The sequence below is a fragment of the Triticum aestivum genome, chromosome 2D (genome assembly GCF_018294505.1).
Source record: "Triticum aestivum cultivar Chinese Spring chromosome 2D, IWGSC CS RefSeq v2.1, whole genome shotgun sequence".
Lineage (NCBI taxonomy): Eukaryota > Viridiplantae > Streptophyta > Magnoliopsida > Poales > Poaceae > Triticum > Triticum aestivum.
This window is the reverse complement of record NC_057799.1, coordinates 40,281,748-40,304,467: the sequence shown is the minus strand read 5'-3', so window position 1 is coordinate 40,304,467 and position 22,720 is coordinate 40,281,748. Positions and strand designations below refer to the sequence as shown.

Sequence of the window (22,720 nt, the reverse complement as noted above, 5' to 3'; positions counted from 1 at the left end):
GGAGGTAAAGATTTATATATGGGAAGTCCTGTTTTGGTCACCGGAAAAGTTTCGGGTGCTATCGGTAACGTACCGGGACCACCGGGAGGGTCCCGGGGGTCAACCAGGTGGGGCCACCGGCCCCAGAGGGCTGCGTGGGCCAAGTGTGGGAAGGGACCAGCCCCTAGGTGGGCTGGTGCGCCTCCCACAAGGGGCCCAGGGCGGAGGAAGGGGGAAACCCTAGGCTCAGATGGGCCTAAGGCCCACCTAGTGGTGCGCCCCCCTCTCTCCCCCCTTGGCCGCCCCTCCAAGTCCCATCTAGGGCTGGCCGCACCCCTTGGGGGGGAACCCTAGATGGGGGCGCAGCCCCTCCCCCTCCCCTATATATAGTGGGGGTTTTGGGGCTGCCACAGACATGAGAACACCTCTCTCTTGGCGCAGCCCTACCCCTCTCCCTCCTCGTCTCTCGCACTGCTTGGCGAAGCCCTGCTGGAGTGCCACGCTCCTCCATCACCACCATGCCATTGTGCTGCTGCTGGACGGAGTCTTCCCCAACCTCTCCCTCTCTCCTTGCCGGATCAAGGCGTGGGAGATGTCACCGGGCTGCACGTGTGTTGAACGCGGAGGCGCCGTGGTTCGGCGCTTAGATCGGAATCAACCGCGATCTGAACCGCTACGAGTACGACTCCCTCATCCGCGTTCTTGCAATGCTTCCGCATCGCGATCTACAATGGTATGTAGATGCACTCCCCTTCCCCTCGTTGCTAGATTACTCCATAGATTGATCTTGGTGATGCGTAGAAAATTTTGAATTTCTGCTACGTTCCCCAACAGGCCGAACCCGGCGCGCTGGGGGGCGCCTGGGGGCGCCGGGGCAAGTTGTTTTGGCGCGAAGCAGCCGCGGGCCCGCCGAGTCAGTGAGACGGGCGCTTCGTCGCCTTCATCGCCTCGGTTCCCGCGGAAATCAATGCCAAGGCTGATGCGCTGCCGCCACCGGTCAGCCTTGCCATTGATTCCTCACGGGTGGCACGTCACGGGGCGGCGCGGCGACGCCTCCCCTCCCGCCACGCGTACACACGGGCGCGGCTATATAAGCCGGTGGCCACCCTCGCCTCTGGCCACACCGGCCCTAGCCGCCGAGCTCTCCCTCTCCCGTGCGCCGCCGCCGAGCCCTCCCTCTCCCTCCCCCACCGACAGCCCCGATGGCCGAACGTTTCCCCGACGACGAGGCGGCGGCCAACGGCTTCGGCCGCCGCTCGCTCCGCGAACAGGAGTCGTGGTTCCTTTTCGAGGCCAACATCCCGGCGCCACCGGACATGCGCGCCGGGCCGACGGGGTGGAGATTCAGCAACGGGGGAGTGCCCATTCCCCGGTTGCCCGACGCCATGGCGTGCTGCCCCTACTTCGCCGCCGAGGTAGAGATCGTGCGTGCCTCCCTCACCGACGAGCAGCTCGCCCTCCCCCAGTACGCCGGCGACAACCACGCGGCGTGGGCGGCGTACTTCGAGCGCCGTCAGCAGCAGAGGCTGGCGTCCACCAACGGGGCGCCGGTGGTGGGCGGCACGAAGAACAGCGAGGAGCGCCACCTGTGGTGGGGCGTCCCCGGCCGCACGCTCGAGTGTGTGCTGACGCACCTTGAGGGCGGCAACAACCCGCCGCTGGCATACCCTCCCCCGGCGAGGGCGGCCGCCCCGGCCCACCGCCGACGCGCCGGGCAATGGATGCCCAGGAGGTTCGTCTCCTCCTCGTCTTCCTCCTCGCACTCCTCCTCACGGTCTTCTTCCCACTCCTCCGGTTCTCCGGCGCTGCTTGGCGTCAAGGTCGGGCCCGCGGCGGAGACGCCGCTCGGCCGGCGCACTCGCAGCGCCGGCATCGTCATCAACGAGGGCGGCCGGCGCGCCTCCTCGTCGGCTCCTCCGCGCTTTGTCAAGCCAAAGACGGAGCCGGGTCTCCTCGCCGTGAAGACGGAACACGGCGACGTGGAGCTCGACGACGACGCAGCCCTGGAATGGCGAGGGAGCGCCAGTGCGCCGCTTCGAGCAGCGCCGCCGGGGCCGCGACGAAGGAGGAGTCGTCGTCCTCGAAGACAACGATGACGACGACGCGCCGCCGCCACCAGTCCGCCATGGCGATGCCGGTCAGGGGTCCACCAGGGAGGGCCGCGTTAAGGAGGAGAAGGCCGACGATGACGACGGCGGTGAGGATGGCGGCGACGACGGCGACTACTCCGCATTCAGCCAGTTCCCTTTTTAGATATATTTGCTATGTAAAAAGCCGCGAACATGTCTAATATATGCCAAAGTTTACCGAAATTTAGACGTGTTTAGCCGAACTTCGCCGAACGTTTTCTTTTTTGAAAAAATTTAGACGTGTCTGGGGGCGGCCCTGGGGCCGGCGGCTGGGGACCAACTCGCCCCCAGGCCCTTTTTTGCGCCGGCTCACCCCCAGGCGGCGATTTTAGGCGCCCCTGAGGGGCCAACGGCTAGAGATGCTCTAAGCACTTATGCATTAGAAAGTTGAGTTGCTAAGCTATTTAATGTATTTAGCACCACATATAAGCACCTTTGCATTGGAGGTCTGATTTCTAAAAAGCGCTAGTACCTTTGAACAAGGATCCCCTGACGTCCGCCATTGGGCCACTGGCATGTGGGGAGCTGCATCCAGGATCGAATGAGACAAATCCTTGTTTTATGGATTAAAAACAGGCTCATGCGGATGAACAACACCTTAAGTGACATTGACTCATAAAGGCTACGAAATACAAGAGTCGTCTCGTTTGATCACAACAACCTTCTTGCAAAAATATTTAATGCTCAAGTTGAAGAGGCATACTGTACAGTCCTTGCATATGTAGTTTGAATTGCATTCCGTCAAAGGACATATAAAAATTAGTTTTCCTACTTCCTTTGTATGCAATCCAATTTCGATTATCCAGTAACAACCATGGCACAACAGAGCATAGCTATCCGGTTGCAGCTTATATTTGCTCAACATCAATGCCACCTGGAATGAATTTGAGAGAAGCACCAGAATGCCACGGTTTTAATAACTGGCCATTGCGATTCAAGCTTATGATTCAGTACTTCGGAAGAAAGGAGTCAACAGATCGTAGTACAACAAACTATTCAATTATCCAACCATTCAGGCGAAGAAAATGTTACAAACAAATTTGCGCCTATTCTCCAAACCGGGGAAACATATCCCACGATACCAAATATATTATCACTACACAACATCATTCTGGTAGTGAAGACAGGTGCACAATTCATCACATGTAAAGCCCCTCCGGCACGCCTTCCTTCTTCTTGAACATGACCTTCTCCTTTGCCTTCTTGAAGTCAGCGTGCGTCACCTAGGGAAATCAGGAAACAGCAGATCAAGTACATGGAAGTATACATGTAGCATTTTCCGGCATTAATTACAACTTATAGATGGCACAAGACGTATACCAAAACTTAATACCCTGAACATGATAGACTGGTACCAGACCGACATATTAGTATATAGAACAGAAATGTTCTGAGCCATGAATTAGAAAACAAGTTTGTTGCTAAATAAATGGTGCTTATTGGCTTCCTCCAATAGTATAGCCTATAATCTGAAGTTCTACTGCCTAACTGCCAGGGGGGGAGAACATACATAACAGAAAGTGATAATGCTCATGCAACAAAAACTATATGCTTATCTATCATCCACATGCAAAACCATAATTCTGTGGTACAGATGCCAGCTAGAAATAGAGGTATACTTCAGTGAACTCCCCAAAACAAAGTTTTACTATTTGAACTAGAGATAAAAAGTCCATCCTTACCTTCATCCTACGCTCTCTCAAAGCAAGCAAGCCAGATTCGGTGCATATTGCTTTGATGTCAGCACCAGAAAACTCATCCTTAGTCATGACAAACTCTTCCAGGTTCACATCATCTGACAATGTCATCTTCGCCGTGTGTATCTGCAAGATTTTATGATGTTCATAAGAACCAAACAAGATTGCATTCTGTAATGTTAAGATCAACATAGACTGATTTAAAAGGTACCTGGAAGATCCGCCGCCTAGTCTTAATGTCCGGAAGAGGGAATTCTATCTTTCGGTCTATTCGGCCAGGGCGAAGCAAGGCTGGATCAAGACTTTCAATGCGATTTGTAGCTAGAATAACTTTAACATCTCCACGCGAGTCAAAACCATCTAGCTGGTTCAGCAGCTCCAACATAGTTCTCTGAATCTCACGCTCCCCTCCTGAATGAGCATCATACCTCTTTGTTCCAACTGCATCGATTTCATCGATGAAGACTATCGAGGGGGAAAGCTCATCCGCCACTCTAAATAGTTCTCTAACTAGTTTTGGACCGTCGCCAAGGTACTTCTGAATAAGTTCACTTCCAACGACACGTAAGAAAGTTGCGGATGTGGAGTTAGCAACAGCCTGCAGTAACAATTTCAAGTAACCACAGGTCATACATCAGCACTCAAATAAATGATATTTAAAAGGTATATAATGCAAAATAAAGCAACAATTCGGAAAAATATTAGAGCCTGCAATGAATTTAAGAGGACTGAAGCCTGAAATGCTCCTCAAAGAAAATAAGCAACAGATGTCTAGTGCGAAGGCCAGAACACTGACCTTGGCAAGTAGAGTTTTCCCTGTTCCCGGTTCTCCATATAATATGACCCCCTTGGGTGGCCTTATTCCAATGTCTTCATATAACTCGGGGTGGGTTAGTGGAAGCTCAACTGCCTCTTTTATTTCTTGAATCTGAGCATCTAACCCACCAATGTCCGCATATGATTCCAGCGGAGCTTTCTCAACTTTCATCACAGATACCATAGGGTCAACTTCGTCTTGCAGAATTCCAACCACAGAAAGAACCTGGAAAATTGTATCTTGTGAGCCATCATAACATCTATTTACAGGCTGCATGACAGTTATGTGCAATGGGCAGTATCTATGGAAAGAGTAGGAAAGTTCCCTGAGCCCCTATGAAGGAAATCACAATAGTTTTATGTTTTGTGATGAAAATAAACAAATACTACCACCTGTTTCATGGCTACTCAGATATTGAACACAATACCGAGCCTAAGAGATAAGAACTAAAGTAACATTTATTTATTTTTTGAATTAAGGGGTTCCCCCAGCTTTCATTGCTGGAAGCTGATAACACAGGTTAATACAAGTAATCCGTTGAAGCAAAAGCCCCAACAACACAACACAGAACCAAGAACATCCTCCTAACAACAGAAAAAACTTCCTCAAAGCTGACAACACAGCTAAAACAAAACCAAAGAACACGAAACAGAGTCATAATCTCTTGAATGCAACAGCTATTTTATAGACTGTCAACCAGCTATCCTGAGAACCATTGGTGCCCACCCTTTCCTTCTACTGAATATATCAGTAACATAGTAAATACTCCCTCTGTAAAGAAATATAAGAGCGTTTACATCACTGAAGTAGTGATCTAAACGCTCTTATATTTCTTTATGGCGGGAGTACATAATATAAGGAATATAATGCTTTTATGTCTACCAAAATGATTGCGCACCTGCACATGCATTGACAACCCTCTCACATAATGATCACACCAAGAACGAGTTTCAGAACTACACATCACATGGCCATTGTTAGTTGTTACTTGTTATAATGAGTTTCCCTAGGATTTTGACTTGTTATGGCTGATGAGTTCCCCCTAAGATCCAAAGCAAAGCAAACTAGCTTTGGAATTCATCAACCATAACAAGTCAATTGAAGCCTTGCAGAACTACACCATACAGCTAGTTGTCTAGATTTCAGGAGTGAACCTTTAAATAATAAGTCTAATTAATTGCAGAAACCAACTGACCGCAGTGCTCTACTAGATATGAAAAGCTTCACAACGCAAACTACGCAATCCTCAGCATCGTACCAATCCTTATGAGACTCGTTTTAAGGTTCAGTTCACTTGCGCACATATTTGAGCAATTCAGATTAGAATGAAAATTTCACCAGATTCCTTCAATTCCGATCTCTCTGACTTCAGACTACACGCAGATCCCAAATTCTCTGAGCGACCTATAAGGTCCTAGACTGAACAGGCTTCAATTGACTTGTTATGGTTAACGAATTCCCCCTAAGATCCGAACCCTAGCCTCACCAGGTATGCAGATCGAGAGAGCAAACTAGATGGATCCGGGCCACGGGCAGCGGCAGCAGCAGCGTACCTTGTTGTGCATGAGGATGGAGCAGCCTGGCTCGAGCTGGTCCTTGTCGACGAAGGAGAGTATGCCGACGTAGTACTCGGGGCCGACGGAGGAGGAGACGATGGCGTGGCTCTCGTCGATGATCTCCTCGAGGGAGCCGACGCTCATGGGGGTGCCGCGGAGGTCGTCGACCTTGGAGCGGTCCTCCTCCGTCTTCTCCTCGGTGGGGCGGAGGCGCTCCTGCGCGGCGACGAACTCCTCCTCCATGAGGAGGTAGTCCTTGACGCGGTCGAGCTTGAGGAGGCGGAGGCGGCACTTGGAGAGCGGCGCGACGCCGGGGAGGCGGGCGGCCGCCTCGGGCCCCTTCTGGCGGCGCTGCTTGCGGCCGACCCGGGACGGCGCGGCGGGCGGCTCGAACTTCTTGTCCTTCTTGTCGCCGTCGCCGCCCGGCTTGCCGCGGTCGCCCGGGGCGCCGCCCTGCTTGCCCATGCCGCCCGGCGTGCCCTGCCCCATGGTCGCCGGCGAGGGTTTCGGGGATTTCGGGTGTGGATCTGTTTGGATGCGGCGCGGAGGCTGGTTGGGCGGAGGAGTTATCGTCCCGGATCGGACCCTTCCCCCTTTTCTGTCTGGCTTCCTTCAATCAACTTTCTCTGCAAGCAAGGATGCTATATGGCCACTCTGTGGCGCGGTGTGTGTTCGATTCGGTGGAGGTGTGAGACCACGAGTCCACCACGGTTTGCTCCCCTCAGAAAGGAAAAAGAAAACGAGTCCACCACGGTGCAAATCCGATTTATTTACCAAAAATATGTAAATTTGAACTATGATTATTTTTATTTTTTGCGGGGGAACTATATGATTAATTCAGCAGATATCTAGGCCTCCTTTGCAATTTATTGCAACGTTTTTTCTAGGAAATGTCACCAAACATTATAATAACTACTAGGCAATATCGTGTGGAATACTAAATCAGTCCTTGGAATTGAAATTATGAAAGAAATTTCTACATAAGCAAAAGAAACTTAACATGAAAAGTTGTGCCTGTCACAATCAAACGCAATGTGATTTAACCTCACTGAAAATACACTAATGCATGTCGCATGATAAAGGATTCTTATGCATACAGCACACATATCCTATTGGACCAAGCTACTAAGTCTAACGCCTGCAACAATTTCGATGATGTGGAAGCACACATGTTGAGATAATTAGAAATAGTGAGGATCACTATCTTGTACATCTTCAAGGACATGTTTTAGAAAACCACGCAGTTTGATGCCCGCTTCGGCTCAATTGACATAGAATCAGCAATGTGAGACTACCTACCATGATCGTACTGCAAACATGGTCTTTTGGGTGGATGTGTGTTATGGATCAGCAAGAGTGGAGTTACGATATAGCATAGTGGCTATAAGAGAGCGTCACCCTCTATGAAGGGAAACATTGAGCGGAAACTAAACTGAACCTCTATCTCTTTCGCATGTCTCATTTCTTGTATTGTTGTTATTCCTACTGGTTCTTCTTCCTCCTTAGGTGTGGTTGCTCTCCACAACCAACTTTATATCCTTTCCTCATGTCGAATGATCTCCACGGCAACAAGTTTTTACATTTGGGACAATTTGGTGGGATTTCGCTGCTTAGGTGTGTGTGGCTAGATTCTCTTGAGTAGGGCTGTAAAATCCCACAAGAAGGTTGGTGAACTTAGTTGTTCGTCCATTCGGTTGATTCACGCCCGAGATCCCGTAGTACTGGACTATGGTTAGCTCGAATTTCGAGTGCTTCCACAACCTCAAGTTGCTTACCACATGTTCGGTGTATTGTCTTAAGAGCTAGAGGTGACCACATGCACATCTCTTAGTGTTATCGTGAGCCAACTGAGCAAGACGGTTACGACGGAGATGCTTCATCTGGTATTTGATGCATATGGTGTTGGAAACAGTATCACCACGGATGTGTTTGGTTATTTGCATGGATTTTTGGCTATTTTGCGTATGTGGCCGACTTGGGACAAACTGAGCTAATGTAGGGGGAAAACCATGTTCCGCATATCGTTTGGTACCATGCTTTGCACCAGTAAGCACTTTCATGCCTGGCGTTTGGTTACCATGTAGTTCAGGTCTAAGGTTGTGAATGTGCAAAACATGGTGTTTGGTTGTGCACGGCTGTGATGTGCTCACCTCTTCTCACTACACATTGCACCATTTGGTGACCTTACCACACACTACGCACTACACTATAGAACATCGCACCACATATGTAGTATGAATTAAACATGCTTGCAATCAAATAGTAGTTCAACCTAGATACGGACAAATAGCACTATAGGTTAAGAATCATATGGCTCAACATATGAAAGTTCATCGATGCCGAAATAGGGGGAGTCCATCCTATGTTATTGCTTCTTCTTTCTCTTTTGATGTTGTTGTTGTTGTTCTTGTTGTTGTTGTTGTTGTTGTTGTCGTTGTTGTTGTTGTTGCTTCATCATCATCATCATCATCATCATCATCATCATCATCATCTTCTGCTTCTTCCTCTCCTGACGTCGTTGTTGTTGTTCTTCAGATCCTTGTGGTTCCTTTGTTTGCCCACATTGCATCAATATATTCCAACCTTTTGCTCTTCCAAGCTTCATTGTCATGTGCCTCCATACCATGACTGGAGTCATCATCATTAGCCGTCAAATCTTCCTCCTCCGGCACCAACTCATTATAACCCCATTGAAGGATCCACTTTATGCAGAATGCAACATGCTAGAACAAGCCTAACTTTAGTGGGGTAAGGGTGGAATGGCTTCTGATCTAGGATCTTAAATCAATTCTTCAAAGCTCCAAATGCCCTCCCAACCATGACTCTAAGGCTGGAGTGTCTGAGATTGAACAATTCTTGCGTGGTCCTAGGATAGTTCCTAGAAGAGAACTCTTTCAGATGGTACCTGGTTTTCGTGAAGGGTGGAAGAACACCAGGCCAACATGCATAGTCAGCATCTCCTATGTATAACTTGCAATCAGGGCTATTGATGCCATCAGGCATTGCCATGCTGTCAGCAAGAATGTTAGCATCATGGGCTCATCCTTCCCAACCAGTCAACACATATGTGAACTTCAGATCGAAGTCAAGAGCAACAAGCACATTCTGGCTCGTGTAGTGCTTTCTACCCATGTATGCTGCAACTTGTGTCGTCCGCACTTTATCAGTGATGTGAGTACCATCTATGGCGCCAATACAATCCTATGATGGCATGAAAACGTATTCTTATGGTTGATGACAACATTGCAAGCATGTTATGACATGAAATACGAGTAATGCTCACCTTGAAATACTGATACCATCTTGAGCTAGTGTGAATCTTGTGCGAAGTTTGCCCGATTGGTGCCTTGATCATCTCCCCTCTGAGCTCCCTAATATCATACAAGACTTGCTTGAAATGCCGAGAAAATGTTTCACTAGATCTCTTGTATGTGTTGTGAATAATCATGAAACTCTGATTCTCACTGACGACATGAAGGAACACGGCAACTTGCTCTTCCACATTGGTGTGGATGCTATCTTCAAGTGGCCCCTGCTCCTAAAGGTATTCACAAGCATGGGAAATGACGCTCTTCACATTCGAAGCATGTTCACAGCCTATACGTCGTTGTTGTTGTAGATGTAGTTCAGATTGGTGATCCTCTCCCTATCTCGAATGAACAGTGGACCATACATAATGACAAGCTTTTCACTACGATGGGACTGCTCTCTGGTAAATGAATGTGAGGAAGATGGCGCAATTGTCATGGCTGCACGCGTGGATGAGGTCATTGAAGCAACCCCACACATGGAAGAGGCCGCGGCAGCTGCGGTACGCGCTTGCGACATCCGGGCTTATGAATTGTAGACACACATCAATGTTTGATGTACAGTCTAAAAAGGTTTTAGCTCCTAATTTGACCTACACTAAATGAAACAAAAAAGAGAAATCAGATGTGAATAATGTCAAAACACTGTCGCCCAAAGCTGCCACTGTTCACATTCAAATTTGTCTTTTTTAATTCTCTAACTGTACATTGATTTTAAGCTGTTTTTTAGGGTTATAGACACACCCCGTAGATATGCTGGCAAATAATTTCAGTTTTTTTTGAAATGTCTAAATATAAATTTTTGTAATTGATCTCACCTAATGTGAGATCCTATACTAGCCTCCCCCATCCAAGCTTTCAATGATATAAGTTGGAGGTTTGAAATTAGTTACCTATGTATCATCCTAAAGTATGCTCAAATAAGAATCGTTTATTCTTCGTTTTATCGATCCTTTTAGGAGAGTCAGTTGATGAGTAACTTTAGACAATATTTCCTGCAGCAACGCACGGGGTATAATCTAGTTATTGATGAGATGAAGGGCTTGTTGGAGAATAGAGTATTTAATTCTTTTAAGATTTCTCGTGAACAAAATCGAGTTGCACGTTGCTTAGTGGATTATGGTCGTCGTGGGGATAACACCACGTGTTGGCTTAACCAGTCCCGCTTTATTGATGAACTGGCATGAACAATTGTATCTTATCAAATATTTTTTATTTTGAGAGGTCCGTGCTCCGTTTCATGCTTTTTTTTTGAGGGGTGCTCCGTTTCATGCTTGGACCAATGCTATTTGGCCCGCGGGTCACGTTAGCGACCACGCGCGCACCCCTAGCACCCCGCGCGTACTTTTTTGAGCCAGCCCAATTAGCTTTTTTCCGGTTATTGGGAAGGTTCTAAACCTTCCCAGACCGTGTTTTTTGTGTTTTCTTCTTTTCACTTTTATCATTTTTGCTCTGTCCTTTCTTTTTTCTTTGTTAGTTTTCATTTATCAAACATATTTTTAAATTTTTTTGAACATTTTTCAAAATAATGAACTTTTCAAATTTATGAACATTTTTATGTACCCGTGAACATATTTCAAATTCGAGGACATTTTATAGAAATTCGTGAACAATTTCTAATTTTTTAACATATACTGAATTTGCAATTAATTTAAATTAATGATCTTTTTTGTAAATTATATGAACATTTTTTTGAATTATATATATTTTTTGAATTCAAGAACAATTTTTCAAACTCATTAACATTATTTATTTATTTTTGAAATCCCAACCATATTTGAAATGCCGAACTGTTTTTAAATCCCCAAAAAAATTATACTATAGAAGAAAAAACAGAAAATAGAAAAAATTACCGAAAAGAAATCAGGGCCGGCCAAAAGCACGCACACGAAATAGGAGCTCCCATCTGGGAGCTCCTGTTCCGCGCCCGCTGCAGCACCTTGTTGGGCTAGCCCGCGATGGGAAAGGCAGCGAACAGAAATTGCCAGAAAAACGCAAAAACGTTGCTGCTTCAGGAATCGAACTCGCATCGCTCGCGAAGGCAAGGCTTCTTCCAGCTTAGCTGACTACCACAATGATTGGACACCAGTGATTTTAATTGCGCTAACTATGCATGAAGTAGTATGGCCGCGCTATTTATTTATCATTTTTTATTTACTTTTATAAATCGTGAATTTAAAAATGTCATCAATTTTGAGACAAAAAATCACAAACTTAAAAAAAGTTCATCGATTTTGAGAAATAGTTCATCATTTTTGAAGAAAAGTTCACCGATTTTGGAAAGTTTTTTATGAAAAAGTTTAAAAAGTTCATCATTTTCAAAAAGGGTGCCGCTACGCGTCTTCCGGCGGATGTATTAGAAACATCCGCCGCATGGAGCACCGTTGGATGAGCGCCCTGACAACCGTCTGATCTAACCATCGCACGCGCGTGACCACCTCCCTACTTCCTGCAACAGCCGCTCAGTTTCGGTAACAGAATCCCCTCACTGTCGTCCTGCCACAGCTATGCCCAGTGCGGCGGCAGTCGCCACCACCGCCAAATCGCTGCCGCCGGCGCGCCAGGGAACTAGTCCTTGCCGTGCTCGCCGGAGTTGCTGCTCCTCCTCCGTCTCATCCCCGCGAGCAGCAGTTAGCTCCAATCGAGCACGGCGGCGGCGACCTCTCACGCCCGACGCTTCTTCGGCGTTTTCTGCAACCGGAGCTATGTTTCTAAAACATGCCTCATGTTGCAATGGCTGACCACTCACTCTCTAACGTCGGGCGTTCCTGCGGCGCTGCAACTCGGGCTATGTTTCTGAAACAAAACCCTTGTTGCAGAAAAAAAAACTTCACAACAGAAACATTTCTATTCTTTCTGAAACAAAAGATATGTTGCAGAAATTTTTGAAACAATACCCAGTTGCAGAAAAAAAACCTTCACCACTGAATCGTTTTTTCTTTCTTTCTAAAACTAGTCATGTGTTGCAAAAATCAACTGAAACAAGACCCTTATTGCAAGAAAACGACTCATCGCGCGGGACTGCCATGTGGCCAGCGTGGCTGCTTGATCAGGATTGATCTAACGGCTACGCAAACGGCGAACGCTCGCGCGCGCATCAGCCGGTTGAAGGTAAGCTTTTCCGTTTCAAAAAAGTGTTCATCGTTTTCAAAAAAAGGTTCATCGTTTTTGACTTAAAGTTCATGGAGTTTGAAAAAATAGTTCATCGATTTGGAAAAAAGTTCACAAATTTAAAGGAAAAATTCATCAATCTTGACAAAAAGTTCATCGGATTTGGAAAAAGCTCATCGAATTGATTTTTTATCAAATGTGGAAAAAATTTGTTGAATTAGGAAAACGTTCGTCAATTTAAAAAAACGTGGATGTATTTGAAAAAAAATCATGCAACGAGGAAGAAGGAAAAATAAAAAAAAGAAAACAGAAATAAATGAAAAACAAAAAACAGAAAAAAGGAAAGAAGTGACGATAAAGCAAGAAGGTGATTGAGTTTGCGCACCAAGTTCTTATGGCAGGGTGGTTACCAGAGTGCGCTGTGAACTCAGGAAATCCTTGGTTCGATTCTCACTTCTCGCTGAATTTTTGCGCTTTGATGAATACGCGAGCGAAATGGTCCGTGCCGAGTTCAGACGAATAATAGGGTTCGCCTCCCATGGAGCCCAATTCAGACGTCCCAGTGTTGGGCTTTTTGTTTGCGCTAGACAAGAGGTGCACACTTTTGGTCGAGGAGTTCTTTGGAAACAAAAAAACGTAGTGCCGTTTTAGTACTTTGTTACTGCCACCGCTCAAAAAGGAAAAAAGTGCTTTAATGCCACATCGCTTACGGAGAATCGACGGAAGCTGTTTATATGCACGCGTCGTGACTAGGTGTTCACCAGGCAGCAAGCATGGTAAGCTATGAAAAAGCATCATGAATAATTGGCGTATCCGCAAGCTTGCGGGTATGTATGATGAGCCCGATAGAATAGGATTAGGCAGCCAAGCTGCTCTCGGGCCTCATCAACCCTGATCACATAAAACTGCTTGACCTGCTAAATAGCACTCCGTCATGGAGTGTGTTGGGGATATAACTACTGGACTTTAAGCTTCCTAGTTGCGATGGCTCCACGACTAAGTCCTTGTACGAGGACATCTGCCGTGACAATTCCACGACAGTTGGCGCCCACCGTGGGGCCAGCGCACGGTGGATTTGAGTTCTTGAAGGGCAGCTTCGAAGGGCTCAAGGGATATGTGGTGGGCCGGATGACCAAGAGTCGTCACGGCAAGCTCTACATCGACGACGCAGGCTGGGGCCCCGACGCCGGCTCACTCGAGTATGGGTACCGGGTCCCCTTCGGCGGAATCCATGTTTTCATTGGCAAGATTGGCGAGCCGGGCCCTGAGCCGGACCTCTGCACCGACCTCGTCGAGACGGCTCAGCGTGCGAGACCCGCCCGGGCTCTGCCTGCCTTGAAGCGTGCTTTCGTGGGATGCGTCCATGGAGGACTCCCTGAAGGATCTGGATCTGGCGATGAGACGGCCGCTCGCTCTGACGGCGAGTCGTCCACAGATGAGACCAACTCGTTATATCAACTTCAAGATGGCAGGCTCAGGGGTTGTTCCGATGGCGACAGTATTCTGGACCCCTTTGAGCCGCCAAGCCGGGTTGGAATCTTCATGGCCGGCACACAACCTGTTCAAAACCCCGCCGCTGGGGCAGGAGGCCCGGTGCACTCGCCGGCTCAGGTGCTAATGGATCTCACAGATAAGATGACGGCCCTGTTAACTGCCACGGTCGTCCCGGCGGATCAAGCTCAACATGGTGCAAAAATAGCACAACTAAAATTGGACATAGCAAGAGCCAAGGAAGACCTGGCAGCGGAAGGGATCAGGATGGCTGCAGAGCGGGCGGCTCTCGACGCCCAGACTCAGCTGATTCAGGCGCAGTCTTTCCGGCTCACGATGGATCAGAACGCATCCAATGAGATCATGAGAAGGAGGCATCAGAAGGCTCAATCTCGACTCCCTCCGGTTTACGATCCTCGAAACCTCTTCAACACGCCTGGTGCAGGGCCCAGTAACCCGCCAGAAATCACGGCACCCGGGGCTGGAACACCGATTCAACCGCAAGTGATGGGGCCTCCCCGTGTGAACATTGCCCCGCCTCAATACGTGCCTATACCACCGGGTCATTATGCCAACCCGTTGGAAAACATGATCGCCGCAGCGGCGCGGCTGGCGGCTCTCCCAGTCGAGGGCGACTCTCCGACGGCGGTCGAAACCCGCAGGGTCAGAGAACTTCTTCAGACGGCTCTGGCGCAACAGGAGGCATATTCATATAGCCGGGACAGGATTCATTCAACCCCTCGTCCAAACCGGAGCCCAAGTTATAGCAGACACATGGTTTCAGCGACCGGCTCAAGCAACGTCCGGCGCCGTGACTTGCCAGCTGGCCACGGCCCGGCACATAATGGAGCCTTTAATGCGGTAGACCAAGACAGAGCACGACAAGAGGCGGAGCAGGTGGCTCAGCTGACAGCTTACCAGCCCCTCCCGGTTTATCCGATGGCTTCTATCGAGGCGGGCATACCTACGAGGACCAGAGGTGTCCCTTGTCTGGTGCCGGCTCTCCGTAATGAATGTCTTCCCAAGGATTTCAAAGGACCTAGGAAGGTACCTAATTACACGGCTGATTTACAACCCGGAGCATGGATCGAGAGCTACGAGATGGCTATGGAGTTGCTGGAGGTCAGCGAAGCGGCAATGGCCAAATACTTCACCATGATGTTGGATGGGACTGCCCGCACTTGGTTGAAAGGACTGCCGCCTAATTCTATCGGGTCATGGGCAGAGCTAAAAGCCCGGTTCATCCAAAACTTCAAAGATACATGTAGACAATCTATGTCAATTGTGGATTTGACTAACTACAAGCAGCAAGAGGGCGAGTCTACAACCCATTGGGTTCGCCGGGTCAAAGAGATAATACATTCGTCTGATAAGATGGATGCCGGCTCTGCAGTCTTAATGTTGGAGCAAAATTGTCGTTTTACGCCCCTGAAGATGAAGCTCGGGCGGCTCAAGCGCGATTGCAATGATATGGATACGCTGATGGCGGCTCTGGTCAAGTACGCCGACTCTAATAGTAGCAAGGATCCCGCGTCTGATGATGAAAGGACAGGGAAGGGAAAGAAGAATGGCAACGGCAAGGGCCCTCAGCATAACCCGGTGAACCAGGGAGGTAACAAACGTAAGGCTGATGGCAGTATGGAGTTTGTGGCCAACACCAATGCGCAGGGTAACAACCATCGACGTAAGGGGAGACCACCTCCCCGAGCCGGCGGGTCAGGCCCGACACTTGAGCAATTGTTGAATGAGCCCTGTCCAAGGCATGGCTCTAGGGAGAAGCCGGCCACTCATCTATGGAAAGACTGCGCAATCATGAAAGCCTTCAAAAATTCCAACGCTTTTAATGGCAACAATGGGCAGGGCGGCGGCTCAGGCGCCGGCGGCTTTCATGGCCCGGGCGGCGGCTCTAATTCCAATTCTCAGAATTTTCAAGGAGGATTTAATCAACAATCTGGCCAGGGTAATCAGCAGCAGCAGCAGGGGGATACCAGACCAATCCAAAGCAGCTCAATGGTGGACAGTATCATGTGTTTACTACCAGTCTGTGCAAGCGAGACCAGAAGCTTCATAAGAGGGCTGTAAATGCTGTTGAGCCGGCGGTTCCACGCTATTTAAGATGGTCTGAGCAGCCTATTGTGTGGAGTAGGGAAGATCACCCTCCCCGGGTTGATAATCCGGGTCACCTGGCCTTGGTGGTGGCTCCTTAGGTTGGGGAGGTACAAATTCACTAAAGTGCTCATGGACGGAGGCAGTAGCATCAACATCCTCTATTATGAGACCTTCCGTCGTATGGGATTAACTGATAAAAACCTCAGCCAGTCCAACACTGTTTTCCATGGGGTGGTGCCCGGTAAGTCGGCATATCCAGTCGGTAAGATCGAGCTGGAAGTAGCCTTTGGAGATGAGTACAACTACAGGGCGGAAAAACTGACTTTTGAGGTGGTTAAAATAAGAAGCCCGTACCATGCTTTATTTGGGCGGCCGGCTTACGCCAAGTTCATGGCACGGCCGTGTTACGTGTATTTGCAGCTCAAGATGCCGGGTCACAATGGGACCATTACAGTTCATGGCAGCCGAAAGATAGCGTTGGAGTGTGAGGAAGGTGACGCTGCTTACGCTGAGTCTGTTTGTGCAACAGAGGAGTTGAAGTTTTACAAGGATAATGTTGACCCGGTAGATATGACGTCTTTGAAAAAGCCAACCACGGAGCATGAGCCGGTAATGAAATTTAAGTCGGCCGATGAGACTAAACTTGTTGACTTTGTTCCAGGTGACTCATCTAAGCAGTTCAGCATCAGTGCCAATCTGGATCCGAAATAGGAAGGCGTGCTCATCGAGTTCATCCGTGAGAACAGGGACATCTTTGCATGGAAACCTTCTGACATGCCGGGTGTACCAAGAGAACTCGCTGAGCACACTCTCAATATTGATCCGAAATTTAAGCCATTCAGGCAATTCCTCCGGCGGTTTAATGAGGAGAGGCGGAAAGCCATTGGTGAGGAGGTAGCCCGGCTCTTGGCGGCCGGGTTTATCGTTGAAGTCTTTCATCCAGAATGGTTAGCTAACCCGGTGCTCGTGCTCAAGAAGAATGGCACCTGGCGTATGTGTGTGGACTATACAGATTTAAACAAGGCTTGTCCGGCTGATCCTTTTGCTCTCCCCCGTATTGATCAAATTATTGATGCTACGGCAGGTTGTGAGCGTTTAAGTTTTTTGGATGCGTACTCTGGTTACCATCAGATCAAAATGGCTGTTAAGGACCAAGAGAAGACGGCGTTCATTACTCCCTTTGGAGCCTTTTGTTATGTGTCTATGCCTTTTGGGCTCAAGAGCGCACAGGCGACTTACCAGCGTTGCGTGCAGAATTGTCTTCATAATCAGATTGGGCGCAACGTTCATGCCTATGTGGATGATATCGTGGTAAAATCCAGAGAGAAGGAGACCTTGATAGATGATCTGAGAGAGACCTTTGATAATCTCTGGGTCTACAAGATGATGCTTAACCCGGCCAAGTGTGTTTTTGGTGTTCCTGCAGGCAAGCTCTTGGGTTTTTTGGTTTCTCACAGAGGCATTGAAGCTAACCCGGAGAAGATCAAGGCAATCACCTCTCTGGCTAAGCCGGTGTGCATAAATGACGTCCAGCGGCTGGCGGGTCGCATCGCTGCTTTGAGTCGGTTTATAAGCCGGTTAGGTGAAAAGGCCATGCCACTATATCAGATGATGAAGAAAACAGATGACTTCGTCTGGAATGATGCTGCTAATGCTACTTTTGAGGATTTGAAAAGACAGCTGGCTGAGCCGCCAGTCCTTGCTGCTCCTATCGATAAGGAGCCCTTGTTGTTGTATGTAGCCGCTAACACACGAGCCGTCAGTGTGGCTGTGGTGGTGGAGCGTAAGGAGGCGGGTAAGGAACATCCGGTTTAGCGGCCGGTTTACTACGTCAGTGAAGTACTTATTGAGTCTAAGCAACGGTATCCACATTGGCAGAAGCTTGTTTATGGGGTGTTCATGGCAAGCCGGAAGCTTAAGCATTATTTCCAAGGCCACCCTATCACTGTGGTTAGTTCTGCTCCCCTAGGAGATATCATGCAAAACAGAGAAGCCACAGGAAGAGTTGTTAAGTGGGCCATAGAACTCGGGCCTCATGGTCTAAAGTAGGTGCCACGCACTGCTATCAAATCTCAAGCATTGGTGGATTTCATCAACGATTGGACAGAGCTGCAGGTGCCTGAAGAGAAACCGGATAATACATACTGGACTATTCACTTCGACGGATCCAGGCAATTGGAGGGCTCGGGGGCTGGAATTGTGTTAGCTTCCCCTCGAGGTGACAAGTTTTGTTATGTACTACGGTTGATGTTTCCCTGTACTAACAATGCAGCTGAGTACGAGGCCTTGCTCCATGGTCTTCGGATGGCTAAGGAGATGAGCTTAAGCTGGGTAAGGTGCTTTGGCGACTCAGATTTGGTGGCCCAACAAGTGTCAGGCAAGTGGGATTCCAAGGACCCCCTCATGGCGGCTTATTGCCGCGAAGTTGATGCCATTGCTGGACATTTTCAGGGTTACCAAGTAGAGCACATCGATCGCAGAAAGAACGAGGCGGCTGATGCATTAAGCCGGTTAGGCTCTCAGCGAAAGCCGGTGCCGCCTAATACTTTCTTGGATACTCTGCAAAACCCCTCTGTCAAGTTACCTACAGAGGAAGACTTGGCTGTTCCTGACCCAGAAGCACAGTTGGTGGCGGCTCTCCACGTTATCCCAGATTGGACAGTGCCATACTTGGCTTACATGACCCGGGGAGAATTGCCTGAGGATGAAACTTTGGCTAGACAAATAACCCGGCGGTCTAAGTCAATGATAATTGTCAATGGTGAGCTGCATCATCGCAGTGTCACTGGAGCTTTTCAGCGTTGTGTTTCCCCAGAGGAGGGTCAAGAAATTTTACGAGAGGTTCACGAGGGGGATTGTGGCCATCATGCCGGCTCAAAATCCCTTGTGGCCAAGGCTTTTCATCATGGTTTTTATTGGCTTACGGCTCATGCTGATGCAGAGGACTTGGTCAGTAAGTGTGGCGGTTGTCAGAAGTTCTCAAGACGGGCTCACGTGCCGGCTCAAGAGTTGAGGATGATTCCAATCACTTGACCGTTTGCAGTCTGGGGGCTTGATATGGTTGGGCCTTTCAAAAGGTCCAAAGATAAGAAGACCCACCTTTTGGTGGCGGTTGACAAGTTCACGAAGTGGGTTGAGGCAGAGCCAGTTAGTAAGTGTGACGCAGCCACGGTGGTTCAGTTCATGAAAAAGGTGATATTTCGCTTTGGTTTTCCACACAGCATTATAACTGACAATGGTACCAATCTATCTAAAGGCGCCATGGCGGATTTTTGTCAACGAGAGTATATTTGGCTTGATGTTTCATCAGTGGCTCACCCTCAATCCAATGGTCAAGCTGAGAGAGCCAATCAGGAAATCTTGAAGGGCATCAAGCCCCGGCTTTTGGTCCCTTTGCAACGGACGCCGGGTTGTTGGGTGGAGGAATTACCTTCTGTATTATGGAGCATCAATACTACTCCTAACAGGTCTACGGGTTACACACCTTTCTTCATGGTTTACGGAGCTGAGGCGGTCCTCCCTAGCGACATCTGTCATGACTCGCCTCGAGTGGCGGCTTATGTCGAGGCGGATAATGAGCAGGCGCGTCAAGATGCTCTTGACTTGTTGGACGAACAACATGATGTAGCAGCAGCTCGCTCGGCGATTTACCAACAAGACCTGCGCCGCTATCGCAGCCGCCGGGTTAAGTCCAGGACCTTTCAGGAAGGTGATTTAGTGCTCTGGCTCATCCAGGATCAAACAAATGCACACAAGCTATCCCCACCTTGGGAAGGGCCCTTTGTGGTCAGCAAGAACTTGCACAATGGGTCATACTACCTCATCGATATTCGAGAGCACAAAGATTCACGTAAGTCGAAGGAGGAGACCCGCCGGCCGTGGAATATAGCTCAGCTTCGGCCTTATTACACCTGAGCCACCGGCTCTCATAATGTACATATTTCTATAGCCATGTATATATTATGATGAATAATAAAGCAGGACCTCTGTCCTTTTTCCCCTCCAAAGGTAAATGTGTCATGGTTATTTTCATTATGATATCACATGATCACTTGGAGGCTGATCCGGCTTATGATCGTATTCGAATCTAGCCGTTAAATATATGATCACTTGGGGGCTTCCTGTTCAAACATAGGTCGTATCCGAACCAAAGAGAACATAGCTGTCGATACCCACTTGATTGGCATATTGCCGAGCTCACTGGGGAGTTTCTTGGTCATATTTGAATCATAGCTCAACCCCCTTTGGGAACCGACGTGGATCGTATTCGAATCAGCGTCGTTAAACAACTTTCAAGATAATTTGGGGGCTTCCTGTTCAAACATAGGTTGTATTCGAACCAAAGAGAACATAGCTGTCGATACCCTCTTGATCGGCAACGCCAAAGCCACTGGGGGCTGTATGATCGTATTCGAATCTTAGCTTAACCCCTTTGGGACGGTTCTCTGGTCGTATTCGAATCAGAAGCCTCAAATTTTTTGAAGTCTCTTTGTTGCAAACAAGTTCTTTTGATTATATATAAAGTGTTCAAGGGTGGTTTCTACTCCACTGGCTTACCTTTGGTCAATAAAGTTGATCGCACATGATAAGCATCATGTTACATAGTGGGGTCTTTACTCATTGTTCGGATCACATAAACCGGAGGTTTACTTGAAGAATCACAGGTATGCTGTTATGGTTGTCTCAAAGATATAATGGAGAACCGGTTTGTTATGATTCTGGGTTATATGTAAAGTGTATGACTCTCCATGCGGTAAGCCGCCAAGGGACTTGTGATTTGTTTTTCTATGCAGGACAATTAAAGACAACTCTTTAAACATAAGAAAAACAGAGGATCAAGCATAACCCGGAAGAATATAAAGGGCAGCTTAAACAATGTTGAGCGCTACACACGTGCGCGATGGCACGACAAAATTAAGTGTTTGTCCTACTCTATTACATGACTCCCCGAGTCTAAAAGGTGAGGCATCGTCTTTTAAGACATAACCATGAGCCGCTTGCGAGATCAAGGGCGTTGTTGGCCTGACGTTTCCGGTTCATCCCTCTCCGCTCCTCCGGCTATTTCCATGACCTGGAAGGTTGATGATTTCCAGTCAATGCCACTCAAGGCTTCAAATCGAGCCTCATCATCAATTAACCCGGCTGGGTCAACTTCAGGGGCGAAGGTATGCTTACGAGTTGGAGGAATCAGGCTGACTGCTTCATAGCGTGGTGTTGGGATTCTCTGATTCTCCGCGTCATAGCCCGGTTGATATTTGGTAAGATCTGTGTCATTGCCAATCAAAGTGGCCACAGCGCGTACGCTCTTCACACAAGCGGCGAAGTCCTTCTGGTCAAAGGGGGTGCCGTCTTCCTTCAAGCTGGGATACCCAAGGGCGATGTCGGCCGGGTCTAGCTCTAGTAGAAACGCCTTGGCCCGGCTCAGAGCGGCTATAGCTCCGGCTCTTGCAGAAGCCCGTCTCAATTCTTGGAAGCGTTGAGGAAGTACGGCAAGCCGCCTGAGTACATCCGCCAAGTGAGTGGGAACTTCATTTGACAGAGCCACAACGGCTAAGGCACGTTGTGACCCGGTGTAAAGTTGCTCTACCAAGGTATAAACCGCCTTCAATTTTGTCAGCACATTTTGATTAAGATTGGAGCTCCTGGGGCCTGCATTGCAAAGACAGGTAAGCTGATGACAATTGAGACGCTCTTTGGAAAAGATGTAAACTAGCTAAAGCACTTCGAGTAGCTTACCAAAGATTGCGGAGACCATCTGAGAAACATGGTGTTTTAAGCCGGATAGCTCGGCGGCTGTTCCAGCAAGAGTGGCCTCCGCTTGTTCGGCCCGGCTGAGCAAAGCCGCCTTTTCATCCGCCCAGGCTTTTCTCTCTGCTTCAAATTTCTTCTTCAGTTTCTCTTGAGCAGATACACTGATTTCAAATTTGGAGTTGTCCTTTTGGGTTTCATTTTCTTGAGTCTTCAGGCGGTTCTTTAAATCAGAGATCTTCGATTCAAATTGCTTGACGGCGGCCTGTTTAAATTCCGGGTCACAGTTAGGGTGATTATAATACAACATTAAGTCCCAAGCACTTTGCAAGCAAAGACACTTGGCACTTGGGGGCTAATGTATGCCGAAGAGCTCTATTTACAGTGGCGGTTCATGCAAATAAGTCCCAAGCACTTTGCAAGCAAAGGTACTTGGCACTTGGGGGCTAATGCATATTGTTGTTCAACTACTTGATTAAAACAAGGTAAGGACCGATTCAGATATGCTGATTAAACCGGACCTTGAGTGCTACCAGGTAAGCCGGTTTTCTTGCAGTGATTACTAAGCCGGTATTAAGTCTACAACATATTTTATGATAAGTAATAGACTTGGGGGCTGGCATGGTAAGTATAACTATGAAGTAAGGAAGAGAGTTATACCTCAGATTTTTGCTGTATTTGTTTCACCATGTCAATCTCCAGATCCCGGCTGTTGTGCACTTGATTTACATAGCCAGAGACAATATCTTCAATGCTCAGATGAGCATAATCAGTG

General features: G+C 48.3%; 1 protein-coding gene across 1 annotated transcript; it reads right to left on the bottom strand.

Moving 5' to 3' along the window:
• Window positions 1-3,019: 3,019 nt before the first annotated feature.
• Window positions 3,020-6,797, bottom strand: LOC123051417 (26S proteasome regulatory subunit 4 homolog). Its single transcript, XM_044474283.1, has 5 exons — window positions 6,176-6,797; window positions 4,602-4,847; window positions 4,017-4,403; window positions 3,791-3,931; window positions 3,020-3,331 (listed from the first exon to the last, which is right to left on the bottom strand). Exons 1-5 carry the CDS (start codon window positions 6,665-6,667, stop codon window positions 3,248-3,250), a joined length of 1,350 nt encoding a protein of 449 aa, XP_044330218.1. The 5' UTR covers window positions 6,668-6,797; the 3' UTR covers window positions 3,020-3,247.
• Window positions 6,798-22,720: the final 15,923 nt, after the last annotated feature.